Below are 15,244 nucleotides of genomic sequence, written 5' to 3'. Positions count from 1 at the left end.
ATAATAGTTTTAAAGAGATCAAACCGTGATCAGAAGCATCTAAGGGTGAATGTGGAGAAACTGCCTATTGACTAGGATCAGAAACAAGACATAAGTCGAGTAGAGAAGTTAAATGATTCGGATTGTCTGGAAAGTGAGTTGGCAAGTTGACTATTTGTGTTAGATATTGAGAAAGGCAAAAGTTGTGGGCCTTAACGCCAGCAGAGTCAATGACACTAGAACCAAGCCATTTAGTGTGATGAGCATTAAAGTCACTAACAACAATGATATTGACTAAAAAATAACAGAAAGGACTTGGTCAATTTGATCAGAAATAACATCAAAAGGAGTGCAATCTTGAGATGAAAGAGAGCGATATAGAACAAAGAGAAAGGTAATAGAGTGAAGTGGTGCTAAGGGAAAGCACATAAAGAAAAGTCCGTGGGCTCAGTTTCCCAACCTATGGGTGAATTTTTACAAATGGTGTCCAATGCCAGAACCAAATTTGTGAAAATGTTCTAAAACCAAATTGTCTAAAAACTGCTTAGAATCTAAAAAGATTTAATTAATTTCTAGAATCAAATTTATTGAACATAGAATGAGATGATCGAATATCATTAAAAGTTTAATGAAACTAAAAACTGAATTACTTTTCACAGCCGATTAATTTAGCATCCAATTTTTTTACAATCAAATTTGTAATTTTAAAACTTAATTACTTTTCACAACCAATTAATTTAGCATCAAATTTTTTTATAATCAAATTTTTTTACAATTGTAATTTTAATCCATGTGTGATGTTGTTGCAGTTGAAAGATAGCATAATTTTTTCAAACTGGTTTTTGTGCTAAAGGTTAACGTGTACATGATCCTGCAAAAAAAGGTTTATTATTTTGGAAAATAATATATATTATATTTGTTGCAAAATTTTATGTAAACATAAAAAATCCAATGAATGCATGTGAAAATATATTAAGCTTTGCTTAAATTTAAAACAGCAAAATGGAATACAGAAAAATTAAAGGTGACAAACGGAAAACATTTGTGTATGTTGCAGGGGACTTTGGCTACATCAAAAATAAGGAAAACAACATGGTTTTGCGTATCTCAAGTGTAAGCACCATCAACTTTGAGACGTAAGTGCAAAAATAGTTTCTTTAACTTATTTACTTGAGACAATACATGGTCACACAAGTAGAACTAGGCCCCAAAGTTTTAATCATCTTCCAGGTCTTGAGAAAATGCGAGACATGGCTTTAACTTCACAGCTACCTTTGTGTGAAATCTACAACAATGTCATCTAGTCCTCAACTGAAGGTATCAAGACTGCACTTACTTTCAGAAAGTGTGAAAAAATTCTACAGAGTGCACGAAGAAGTTGCTACAGCACAAACCCTAAATCTCCAAATGAGGCAGTTCTAAACATGTTGCAACCCAATCCATTTTCTAACATCTACAAAGGCCTTAAAGAGTTTGAGGATCAACTAGCTTTGTTCTTTTGTTCTTCAACACTGCTGACATATTTGTCAGGTAAATCATTTTAAAGCTATAATTCATTTCAATATCAAAATGGGGAAACCTAACCTATTAATTAACCTAAAATATTTTTTTATTAACTTAGATCCCAGCTATTTTTAATTTGTTAATAATTTGTCTTTTTCAGAAACCACTGTCCTGTTTGTTGATGTTATATTTTGTGTGGTTCCTGCCATCTTTCATGGTGGTCAGCTGTTCAATATTTCACTGGAGTTCAGAACAACGATCCTGATCTTGCCAAAAATCTCCTGAGATGTTTTCTGTTCACGACCTGCGTTATTGTACTAAAAACCTGTCACTCCAAAATAAATCATTCAATGACAGCACACCCTGGGTTTTGGCGTTTCTTGGACGAGCTTCAACAAAATGTAAGTCTTAATATAATAGCACTTAAGTGTTCTGATCCAATAGATGCAGCAGTTGAGATCATATTCTGCACGATTTTAAAATTGTCAATTTTATATTTTGCATGCTTATTACCTACATGCACCTGCTTATGTTAACATTAACAAATTATATTTGTAGCATGGAACAAAATTTTTATTTTTTCCATGCTACTATGTGATTATTTAACCACCCAATAAAATAATACAGATAAAATGCAATCAATCAAAAAAAACCATCTTTAAAATATTATTTTAAATAGGTCGTCTATCCAATGGAGGTTGAGATGCTCCAGATCAAAAATGGTTCCCAACCTATAAGAGAACTGCACCGAGGTCGTCAAAGGCTGTGGTGGACAGACCAATCGAAAATGTCTGCAAAGTTTGCCTCATCAACAATCTTCAAGTTGTTGTTTTCCCTTGCCACCATCTTTGCCTATGTCAGCGATGTGCTGAAGACATTCAAAGTAGTGCTAATCACTGTCCAGTATGCAGAGGACCAACAGCAGATTTTATAAATGTGTTTATTTAATGTATTATTTAATGTACTATTTAATATACTATTGCATACATTGAAATTTTAATTTATTTAAACTGATTCAATTCTAAAGGATTCTTTTTTAGATGGTGATTATTCGACTGAAACAAGTTTTAATAACTTAATTAGAAAAAATCGATCCTAAAAAATTCTACTGTAAATGATTCTATCCTAACAAAAAAAGTACTCAATTCTAAATAGCTTCAATCAATAAAAAATTTGATTGTCTCATTCTATTCTATTTAAATTCGGTTACAGTATGTGACGCGTACAAAAGTAAATGCCCAGACAAAGCATATGACTATTGGAGTCTTTACCAATTAAAGCAAGATAACCATTAACACTTAGATCACAAGAGATAAAAATGGTTTTTTGTGTTTTATAGTTTTTAAAACTTTAGTCATTTTCAAATTTGTTAAAGAACTTGACTCAAAGCACAGAAAGTACTTGGTACACTGTTTAATAGTCCAAGCAAATTTCTTTAAACTCCTCTCTTCAATTTTATATAAATATTTGCACTAGAGACTTAGGAGCATTAAATTAACTTGATTTATAAGAAGATATTGATAAGATTTAAATTAGATATAAAAATAGTTTATTTTTACAAAAAAATTTGATTACTGCTTAATTTTATTTGATAGTTGTGATTTGGTGCTGTTTTTTTTTTTTAATTAGGCTATTGAAGTTTAAATCATAATTTTTAATAATAATAATATGGTTTTATAATGAGATTATTTATCATAATTTCAAGGTCAATGCATAGCTTTTTTTTTGAATAACAACTATGGAGTTTTGTGATAAAAACAGAGTTTACCATTTAAAAAAAATAAAAATTTAAAGATAAGAAGAATTTCCAAATATCAATATTGCAATCACTTAATTCACCCCTTGTTAGGCATATTTAGATCAACTGATCTAAAAGGGCAGAGTATTATAAAATAGTGCAAGCATTAAAATCACCGGTTTCTAAAGTGGATTTAAAAAAAATACTTAAACTTTAAATTGCAAAAAAGTATTTTTAATTTAAATTGTGACAAAAAATCTGTTAACTATATTGTGTAAGATTTCATAAGACATTATATTTAAGGCTATTACTCAGACCTCCAGTACAATTTTGAAACCCAATTCTAAATAATGAATTAATAAAAATAAAAGTAAAAAGAAGAGCAATAAATTTCTGATCTCAAAAACATGTTTCAAGGTTTAAAATAAAATAAGGTTTAGGGCTGCATATATGTATATACATATATATATATATATATATATATATATATATATATATATATATATATATATATATATATATATATATATATATATATATATATATATTTTAATATAATAATTTTAATACAATTCTTGTATTAGCCCAGAATTGATTTTGAAAGATGAAAATTATTTCGAAAGAAGCTAATCATGGATTGGCTATCTTTGGAAAACCAAAGTGTTGGCCAAGTGTGGGTTGTTATTGTTAATATTTACTGACACAAAGTTAAATATAAAAAAACCTCTTACCTGATATCCAATAGTAGAGGTGTTGGGGATTCTCTTACGGATATTGTTATAACCATAACTAATTGCAATATCTTCATATATATCACATGCATGAATAATGTCTGAATAAATAATAAAACATAAAAAAATAAAATATTCATATTTAAGCAATATTATAAAGTAAATTTTTGCATTAACATACCTGCTCTAGATGGTGGAATAATACATCTTAATCGCCCATCTGGTAACATTTCACTTTTAATAAACATTCGATTGAGCAAAATTTCCATTTCTTTACCACTTATACTATAGTTTAAACAAAAGATTTCTTTATCATTTGAATTATAGTTTAAACAAAAGATTTCTTTATCATTTGAATTATAGTTTAAACAAAAAAATCATTTATTACCAACTACGGTATTTAAACAAAACACCATGATTTCTCTACCTTCTATACAATTAGAACGGGAATACTACACACTTTTGTTCAATTCAAATTTTGTTATTCAAGGTTTCTATTTCAGAAGGTTGTAGTGGCCTTCTTGGTGATGGGATATGTAAAAAATGAAGACTTTGTAGTTAATAAATTTGTGTGGTTCAAATACATTTATTCTCAGTATTATCTTGCCTTAAAACTAAGTTAAATTTAATTTGAGCATTTTAATGATATTCACCTCCCCAAGGCTCTCAATTTGAACATATACTATAAATAATCAAATAACTTTTAAAATATTCAAATAAAAAAATAAAAATTCAAAACTTGAATACAAATACTTAGATCAGTCAAATTTTGAATTTAATTCAAAATTTTGAATTTAATCAATAAATACAATTTATTATAGCACCCTAGCTTGATGATTTTTTGATGATTTATATTTAAATGGAAAAATATTTTTACCACACTTTATTTACCCCATTTTGCCCTAATTTAAACTATTTAATACTTTGATTATCAAATGTCCTGAATCAGTAGGTAATTAACTAGTAAATAAATATCTCTAATTGTGTAATTATCAAACAAAAAAGTCACCAACAAAACTTTCGAAATGTTTTACATAAGTAGTTGAATTTATGTATTAAATTGCACTCCATTAAAAAACATAAATGGAAGATCCAGTGTTCAACACAAATTATTATACATTAATCATAATTATTAATCATAAGATCCAGTGTTCAACACAATATATTATTATATAATATATTGTGTTGAACACTGGATTTGAAAATAAAATGTAAGTAATAAAACAACTTTTAAAATGTAGTATATTTCTAACCTTATTCCAACAACGTTATTTGCCCACTTTGGTTGTATTACTTCCTCTCTATATGCCAGAAGCTTATAAACAATAAAATTGTTTATTAATAAAATACAGTAAAACAAAAGTTATCAATAAAAAAATATTTGTAAAAGACAATAAAAACCTGTTATATTAAATTTAACCACTTATTAATATTTACATTTATTATTTAAACTATTTCAGTTTAAAAGCAAACTCAGAAAGAAAAAAAAAATACAAACAAATTTATGTACAGGTGTTTGAGTGATAGTTCCATCAGCTTTTAATAAATCGATTACTTCAACTCTAAAGACAAACAATAAAAGTTATAAAATAAACAATTTGTAAACCAAAGAAGATAAACCTTTATAGAAGGCTAAAATTTTTCAAGGTTTAAAATAAAAAGGTTTAGGGCTGCATATATGTATATACATATATATATATATATATATATATATATATATATATATATATATATATATATATATATATATATATATATATATTTATATATATATATATACATACATTTATATATATATATATACATATATATATATACATATATATATATATATATATATATATATATATATATGTATATGTATATATATATGTATATATATATATGTATATATATATATATATATATATATATATATATATATATATATATATATATATATATATATATATATATATATATATATATATATATATATATATATATAAATATATACAGTGCTTCCAGAAAGTATTAGCGCACTCATAATTTTTTTATTATAGACAACTTCAAATCAATATAAATTGTAAAGTAATTTTAATTTTGACTTTTAAATCAAAAGGTAAAATCCATTAAATTTAATTATGTCAAATATTGTTAACCTGCTCGTGTGTAGCAACCTGCTTGTTTTTTTTAGAGTTAATTAGAAGTTTAATGACTACTCGGAAAAATGTCCAAAAGTATTAGCGCACTCATTTAAAATGTATTAGCACACTTGTTTAATTCCTTTAAGAAAAACTTTTTTGGTTAATTTTTGTTAAAAACTCTCTGCTGATTAATAATAGTCAATAAAAAATATAAAAAGAATAAATTGAAGTGGCGGAAATATCATTTGAAATACAGTTAGTTGAAACTTTAAAATTGCAACAACAAAAATATGGGTTAAAGGAGCATATCAATTGAAACAAAGTGGCAAGTTGTTGGCCTGAACAAAAGTGGTCTCAGCAATCAAGAAATCGGGCATCAACTTGAAATCAGTGAATACAGCGTTAGAACAACGCTCAAAAACTATAATGAGTTTGGGACAGTCAAAGATAAAAGTCATTCTAATCGTCCCAAAAAATGTTAGAAAAGGATGAAAATAAAGCAATTATACTCGCCTCAGACCTGAATACAGCGTTAAGTGCACATCAAGTTAGCCAATCAACAACTAGCAAGCTTATGAAGAAAAAACATCTCAATTCATACCTTGCAAAAAAGAAGCCACTAATAAGTATCAAAGACCGTCTCAAATAAAGAAAATGGTGCAAAGAGAGAGCTGCATAGACTGTAGAGCAATGGAGAAAAGTAATTTTCTCGGACGAGTCAAATTTTGAACTTATTAATCGCAAGAAAAGGGTTGTCATGAGGAGATACAAAAATGAAAAATATAATCCTCGTTTTATCATGTCAAGAGTTCAAGGAGGAGGAGGTTCAATTGACATTTGGAGCTGCATTGCTGGATCTAGCAATGGACTGGCACATCTTTACACTGATCGCCTTAACCAACATCAATATGGAGAGATATTAGAAGATTATTTAAAGCCATCAATGAAAGCTTTCAAGGCTGACTCCACCTGGCAATTTCAACAAGATAACGCTCTTTGCCACACAGCACGCTTAATGAAGCAATACATGGAAGAAAAATGGTTAAATATAATGCCTTGGCCCGCTCACTCACCTGATTTAAATCCTATTGAGAATCTTTGGAGTTGGATGGACTGTAAATTACAAAAAAGCAAGCCCACTAATTTGGTGCAGCTCAAAGTGCAAATACAAGAGTTGTGAAATACCGTGCCACAAGAATTAATCAGAAAACTTATAGATTCTATGCCGCGTAGAGTCTTGGCATGCCTTAAAAACATAGGTGGTCACATAAAATATTAAACTTTCTTAGAATCTTTGAAAAACTGTAAGTGCGCTAATACTTTTGCACACTTTTTTAATATTGTTTTTATCACTCTTATTTTATTCTAATTAAATTCAAGATAATAATAAAGAAATATCTTTTATATATTTGACAATTAGTATTTCTGCTTTATTTTATGGATAAGTTAAAAAAAAAATTATCAATGAGCCTTTCATTGTTTTCCAATTACACTCATTTGAAGTTCACTTAGGTAAAAAAAATATGTGTGCCCTAAAACTTTCTGGAAGCACTGTGTGTGTGTGTGTGTGTGTATATATATATAAATATATATATATATATATATATATATATATATATATATATATATATATATATATATATATATATATATATAAATTTGTATTTTATGGATAAGTTAAAAAAAAATTATCAATCAGCCTTTTATTGTTTTTCAATTACACTTATTTGAAGTTCACTTAGGTAAAAAAAATATGAGTGCGCTAATACTTTCTGGAAGCACTGTGTATATATATATATATACATAAATATATATATATATATATATATATATATATATATATATAAATATATATATATATACATATATATACATATATATATATATATATATATATATATATATATATGTGATGATCGTCAACTCATATCTTTATGTAAAATGAGTCACAAATCATCCTCTGCCAAGCTGACAAGGCAATGGCAACTCTATGATGTCAACGTCAGTAGTAGAACAACAAGGAGGAGGCTTGTGGAACAAGGATACTTAGCCTAGAGACCAACTGTGAAGCCTTTTCTGAACAATGCCATGAAGAAGAAACGCATTGAATGGACTTTGAAGTATCGTGATTGGACAGCTGAAGATTGGTCTTGGGTAAGTATTAAGTTTTTACATTTTCTGATGTATTTTATTACTCTTACTGTACTTTTTACTAATTTATCTACATGTACATGTATTAAGTATGAATATTTATTGGTTAGGGTTAAATAAGAACTGAATAGCAAAATGGTTAAATAAATTTTTTGTTTTGTTTGTTAAGGTCTGCTTTTCGAACAAGTTGTTGATTGAAACCATGCTGGAAAGAGTGCCCTTTGTTCGTAGACGTTGCACTGAACCTGATTTACCGGCCTGTACAGTTTCAAAAGTGAAACATGCTGACAAAGTTATGGTGTGGAGTTAAACATCCGTGTTCAGTACAGGACAGCTTCATATTGTCGAAGGTACTATGAGACAAGATCAATACAGAAACATCATCCAAGATCAAATTTATCCACAAATGAGGGAATGGTTTGGACAAGGGAGAAGAATACTTATGCAGGATGGCGCTCCATACCATACTGCAAAATCAGTTATGGTGTTTCTTCATGCTCTTGGCATAGTTGTTTTGGACTGGCCGGGGAACAGTCCCGACCTCAACCCAATAGAGGGATTGTGGAACGATAAAGAATATGTACTTGTAGTTATATACACTACATACTTTTGTGCGAGTATTTTGCAATAAATCTACTATTCAAAACGTAATTTTGTTCAAATATTTCTAATTCATTGTCCAGCACTGTATATATGTATATGTATATATATATATATATATATATATATATATATATATATATATATATATATATATATATATATATATATATATATATATATAATACATATTATATATACAGGGCTCGAATTAACGTAAAAAAATCTAATCGCGATTTTTTTGTTGCTCATAACCCCTCCTCCACTCCCGCCGGAGGGGAAGGGGCATTATTTATTTTAACTTATTTATAATAACATATATAAGTCTCTTTTTTGCATAAGATGTCATAACATTTACGTTAAGCGGTTGTAAAGTAGCTTTAGTTATAATTTACATTATTACTATTATTATATTGCATTAAATCTAACGGCTGTATTTTTGTAAAATCAATGAACTTGATATAATCTTCTTTTAATTAATTATTTCATTTTCTATTTTACTTACATATTTTAAACTGTTTAAAACAACTAGAATATTTAATTTTCTATAAATTTTTAACAGTAAAAAAAATTATTTAAAACTCTAACAAAACAATCTATAAATTTGAAACAGTTATAAAAAACTATTAAAAATGACGAAAACATTATCGTGATAAAATGTTAAAACTTAACATTTTCACGAAAACCCGCACAATCACAAACAAGAATGATAATTAAATTCTTATTAAGTAAGTTTTCTTATTTAAGTAAGCTTATCAAATTCCCATGATATTTCTATCTATTGGTTTTTCATTCAATGTATTTTTTAATAAAAGTTAGCGTTCACTTTTTTCATTCAATAAAATAAAGCGAAAAAAAAAAATGTCTAAATAATTGAATCTTTTACGATCTAATACTTTTTTTGATTGCTAATAGAAAAAGTATTAGATCGTAACAGGGCCGTACCAAGGGTGGGGCCAGCCGGGCCGCGGCCTGAGGCGCCAAAATTGGGAGGGCGCAAAATTCCCCAAATTAATTTATTTATTTTCACATTATGAAACTAATTTGCCACTTTTATGTCACTTTTATGTTGATAAGAAAATTAATTAAAATTGCGCCTCCTGACGAACTTTAAAATAAAAGCTCATTTACCAAACAGAAGAGCGCCCTTAAACACTAAAAAGTTGTATTTTCTGAACATTATTTTTTACAATGAATCGTGCAAAAAAATTATCTGGTGCTGAATTTAAGAACGACAATTAAAAACCAATAATTATTTATAATATAAACAAATGATTCATTAAGGATCATATAAATTAATTTAACGCACACATTAAAAATTATTCTAAAAAGAAAAAAATAAAGACAAAAAGAACTTCGAATTTAAAAAAAAGAACGCTTAATTTAAGCGGCTTAAATAAAGAAACAAATGAAATGAAAGCTAAAGAAAGTAAAGTAAGCAAATAATAATAAAAATAAAGAGGGAGAAGAAAAGAAAAAAGAAAAAATAAATAATAGAAGAGCGCAATTAAAAAATAAAAAGTTGTATTTTCTGAACATTATTTTTTACAATGAATCGTGCAAAAAAATTATCTGGTGCTGAATTTAAGAAGAAAAGAAGAGACCGTCTTGAAAGTGACGCAAAACTAAGAAATTGTTTCAAGAAGTGGTTGGTAACAAACTCTTCTGTGGAAAAACAAATTATTTCAGAGGATATTTGCAATGAAGTTGATAATGATTCAACAGCTGAAGTTGCTGCTACATCTTTAATTACTGACTTAAATTCATATCATCCATTGGAATTAATTGAAGAGGAGATTTTCATTGGCCAAAGTCAAGACGAATTTGGACCAAATGATTCAGAAGCACAAGAAGATAGAAATTCTCAGCTTTCCAAACCAATTGAAATGGGCAACAGTGAATTTCCTCCCCGAATCTCAGAAATTTCAGCAACCTCAGGAGAAAACTTTCAACACAGTGATCCAGCTACATGGCCTAAAATGACAAATAAAACAAGGTGCTTTTTGATTCAGCATGGGCCGGAGCAAGAAAGAAGAGAATTTTTCCCAAACACACTTTGTGACTTTGACAACAGAATGCGACACTTCAGCTCAAAATGGTATGAAAAAATTCATCCCAATGGTGAAAAATTTGTTCGCTACTGGCTGCTGTACAGCAACAAAAAAGATTCTTTGTTTTGTTTTTGCTGTCTGCTATTTTCAACGATGTCCACATCACTGAGAAAACCTGTACAATTGAGGAAAGCTTTGTGGACTTCATTGAATCTCACGAAAAAACTGGAAAGAGCCTTGCAGCTGAAATCACCGAAAAACTGGAGAAGGATGGCCTGAGCATTTCTGATTGTCGGGGCCAAGGTTACGACAATGGAGCCGATATGTCTGGAAAATATAATGGCGCCCAAGCTCACATCCATTCTCTAAATGAGTTTGCAAGATTTGTTCCATGTGCAGCTCACACTTTAAACCTTGTTGGTGTCCATGCTGCTGAAGTTTCTCCACTCATGATTACATTCTTTGGAAAAGTTCAAGCCATCTTTAACTTTTTCTCAAGTTCTACCTTAAGATGGGAAAAACTGATGAAAACATTAACCATCTCACTAAAGGGAAATAGTGATACAAGATGGTCTGCCAAAAAAGAAGCAATCATCCCACTACACAGACAAATAAAAGAAGTTCTTCAAGTTTTGGAATCCATAATTCACACTCCCAAGACAAATGCTGTCTCAGTTTGCAGTGCAAAAGAGCTCATCATTCAAATTGATTTCAGTTTTCTGTGTTTGTTGGACTTTTGGTGTCAAATTCTTTCTTTAATTGACCGGGAAAACAAACTGCTTCAGTCTAAAAACATTTCAATTGACATTGCAGCAAAAAAAATGAAAGGACTGAAGGCTTCCATTCAGAATCTGAGAGATGTTGGGGTGGACAACATTATCAAAGCTGCTGCAGAAACAGCTATCCAAATTGGAATTGAAGGAGACTTTCCTATGAAGAGAAAGCGCAAAGTGAAGCAGATGGCACTTTATGAAGCTGAAGATGACTTTTGCCGTTTGTCACCAGAAACAGATTTCGGATCCCAGTGCAACCTTGTGTTTGACAGCATTCTCACACAAATTGAGTGGCGGTTTGAAGCTATGTCTGCAGTATCCTCAGATTTTGACTTCCTCAGTGGACATTCTCTCTCCAAAAGTTCAGTGGATGAACTTAAGACTAAAGCCAAAAATTTGTCTAAAATTTACAAGGCAGATTTAGATTCTTCAGATTTCCAGTCAGAAATGACAAGCTTTAAATATCAAGCTGCTGCCATGATGGAAAACTTTGAAAAATCTAGCCCGATGGACATTTTGCAGCTCATTCATAAATACTCATTGACTGATGCTTATCCTAACACGGCAATTGCTATTCGCATCTTCCTCACCTTACCAGTTCCAGTTGCCACGTGTGAAAGAAGTTTCAGTAAACTTAAGATCATAAAAAACTATTTGAGATCAACTATGAGCCAAGAACGTTTGTCTTGTCTGGCAGTAGTTTCAATTGAACATGAAGTGGCCAACGCACTTGATTTTGATGATGTCATTAGTGACTTTGCCTCCAAAAAAGCCAGAAAAGTGACCTTGAACTGAAGTTTGTGAAACATTGGTGATAAATTGTTCTTTTAACTTGATGCAATAAATTTTGTGATCAATAATTAATTTTTTTTCATGTAAATATATATATATATAATGTGTTTTTTGTATGTTTTTTTGGGAGGGGGGCGCAATTTTATTGGCCTGGTACAGCCCTGGATCGTAATCGTAAATATTTTGATCGTTTATATCATTAAATTTGTTCATAATGAATGAGCTAAATCGGAATAAAGCCCTTGAGAATTCAAGTTAAGAAAGTGACTTTTCAATCAATTAACTTTTATTTCTTTTTTCAATCAAAATCTTTTATTTCTTGATTCGAATAGGTATTTAATCGTTTGTTTTCTATAAATTTTTCCTTCTTTAAACAATCGGTCATTTTCCTGCATTTGAACATTTTTGATTTTCTAAATCTTTTATTTTTCTTTCTTTTACTTTATGCTTCGCTTTAAAAAAAAAATTATCGTTACAGATGTCAATGCAGTTTTATACTGTAAAAGAACACTAAATATTCGCGAATAAAGTATCAATCTTCTAAAATAAAAAAAGAATAATCACGAAAAAAAGAAAGATCGCGAAAAAACAAATTTTAAGAAAAAACTAATCGGGAAGGTGCGAAAAGTAATCGCGATTCGCGATAAGCTTAATTCGAGCCCTGATATACATATATAAATTTTAAATATATACTCTTACTGCATTTAGCTCACTAAGGCTGTGGGGGCCACTAAAGTTGTGGAGGTTACCTTTTTCTTTTTTTTTAAATTGCTATTAGAACCCTTTTTCAGAACTTTGATTCCAAAACACAAGGCTTAATAAACAAGGCAACTGCACAGAGAAACAAACTGAGGGCTGTACTATCAAGGATGTGGCAGGGATCAAGCTCAAAACTTTTTGTTTTGCATACATAAGCATGCTTTGTCAGTATATAAATAGCAAATACATAAATACATATGCAATGTATTATACATTTTATACTAGTCTAGAATAATAACTTTTGCTAATATTATTGTTTAGGGGCTGTAATAAACTCTTTATTAGGCTTAGGCCTCATTTACCAAATTCTATCAATATTTAATACATAAGATATAATAGATCGATTGCTGATTTAAACTTATCCAAGACAAAACTTTTTTGTTTTTCTAAACTTTATATGGTTATTGTAACTCAAAAAGTTAACTACTTTATTTTGAACTTTTTAAGTAAATTAATCAATTATTTCTTCTGTGAATTTAAAACAAAAAAAAATGAAAAAACCCAATCTGATTGTGTAAACTAAATCCTTTAAAAAAACTTTGTAGTAAGTACATTTATTATCTAAACCAGATATTTTTATAACAGAAAAAAGTATGCAGATTCATGAAATTAATATTAACCTCACAATCATAAGTATTTTAAAAATTAATTTTTTCTTTTTAATAATTATCTCTTAACTAGAATGGCAAAACAACAAACATCTTTAGTTAATATCTCAATAAATAATTTGTTTTGGTAATTTTAAAAAACTCCGAACTTATCTTTTAATGCTTATTTACAAAACAAGCATAACTTGTTTTAGGAATCTCTTTTAAGTTATCTTTATTAGCACCAGGGTTCAAGGGTTTCAGAAGGGAAATTTAAGTTAGCGCATTTAAAAAATGGGCTAACTTAAATTTTAACTTAAAATTGGAAAGAGAAATAAAAACTATAAAAAAAAAAGTGCAAAACTAAACTAAAAAAATTTTAACGAATGATAAAGTGAATTAAAAACGAATGATAAAGAAGCATAAAATTAATATATGTTTTAATTTTAATTTAAGAGCGTTTTACTACAAAGAACTTAGAAAAAATCAAAGTTTTAAAACTATTTAATCCAACCTTAATTACTTCCAAATCTAAATACTTAAAAATTTGAAATTCTGATTTTTTCTAATGTGCACAAATCAATTTACACAATAAAAAAAAAAATTTTAATGGTAGGATTTAAAGCCTTTTCCAATGCGATATAAAAGTCGCACCCCATAAATGACACTATTAATCAACCTAAGCGCATGTTCATGTTGACATGCATCAGATGTTTCATATTGACATGCATCAACTCCTCTGATGTATTTTAGAGATTATTTTAACTGTTATTTTAGTGTGAAAAAAAGAAAAAAAAGGATACAAAACATGCAAAAATTTTATTCATTGTGAAGTTTATCAAGAACATGTTATGCATTAAGATCTTAACATTTCCACTGCCTTAAACATAAGTGGAATGGGTCTTAAACATAGATGGAAAGTTACTGTGTGCTGCTGCATTTTATACTAAAGCAATTTTTGCCTATAAAAAAAGAGCAAATCAAGAAAACATTGCAAAAACACTTGGTGTAACTCAAAGTCAGATTTTGAAACAGCTCAAAGTGAAAAAGTTTAACCTTGAGATTCTTGCATTGTCCTACCGCAATTTGTTTTAGAAAAAATGCTCAATTAAGTATTTCTAATTAAAAGAAGCACTTTTCAAGGTGTTTTTGAAAAGTTGTTACTTAGAGGTGGTCAGTAGTATTTGCTAAAGATGCTATAAGTTAAGTCTTGTACAAAAAAAGAGCAGCAAAGTTAGCCATCATTTTTAAAGATCAAGGAAAACACATTTAAAGTTATAATCACCAATCATTGATATATTTTATGCTTACTTCCATCTAAATACATGATAAACCAAAACATTTGTAAACGCTGGTGTGATGAAATATTTCAGCAATTTGTCTGAGAATTAAAATATGAACAATTTTTTATTTTACAGCATAACTTAAAAAGAAAGATGCAGAACCCTACCTGC

General features: G+C 28.9%; 1 protein-coding gene across 1 annotated transcript in view; it reads right to left on the bottom strand.

Annotated features, from left to right (window-relative positions):
• LOC100207185 (phenylalanine--tRNA ligase beta subunit) overlaps positions 1–15,244 on the bottom strand; it is a 54,454-nt gene that overhangs the window by 10,968 nt on the left and 28,242 nt on the right. The window contains exons 11-14 of the mRNA XM_065788813.1: positions 5,462–5,513; positions 5,205–5,266; positions 4,133–4,236; positions 3,952–4,052 (exon numbers count right to left, since the gene is read on the bottom strand). Of these exons, the coding sequence (XP_065644885.1) occupies positions 3,952–4,052; positions 4,133–4,236; positions 5,205–5,266; positions 5,462–5,513 (319 nt within the window). The remainder of the gene's footprint in view (positions 1–3,951; positions 4,053–4,132; positions 4,237–5,204; positions 5,267–5,461; positions 5,514–15,244) is intronic.

This window comes from Hydra vulgaris, chromosome 01, assembly GCF_038396675.1.
Source record: "Hydra vulgaris chromosome 01, alternate assembly HydraT2T_AEP".
NCBI lineage: Eukaryota > Metazoa > Cnidaria > Hydrozoa > Anthoathecata > Hydridae > Hydra > Hydra vulgaris.
Note: the sequence above shows the minus strand (reverse complement) of the source record. Positions and strands in the feature narration are given on the sequence as shown.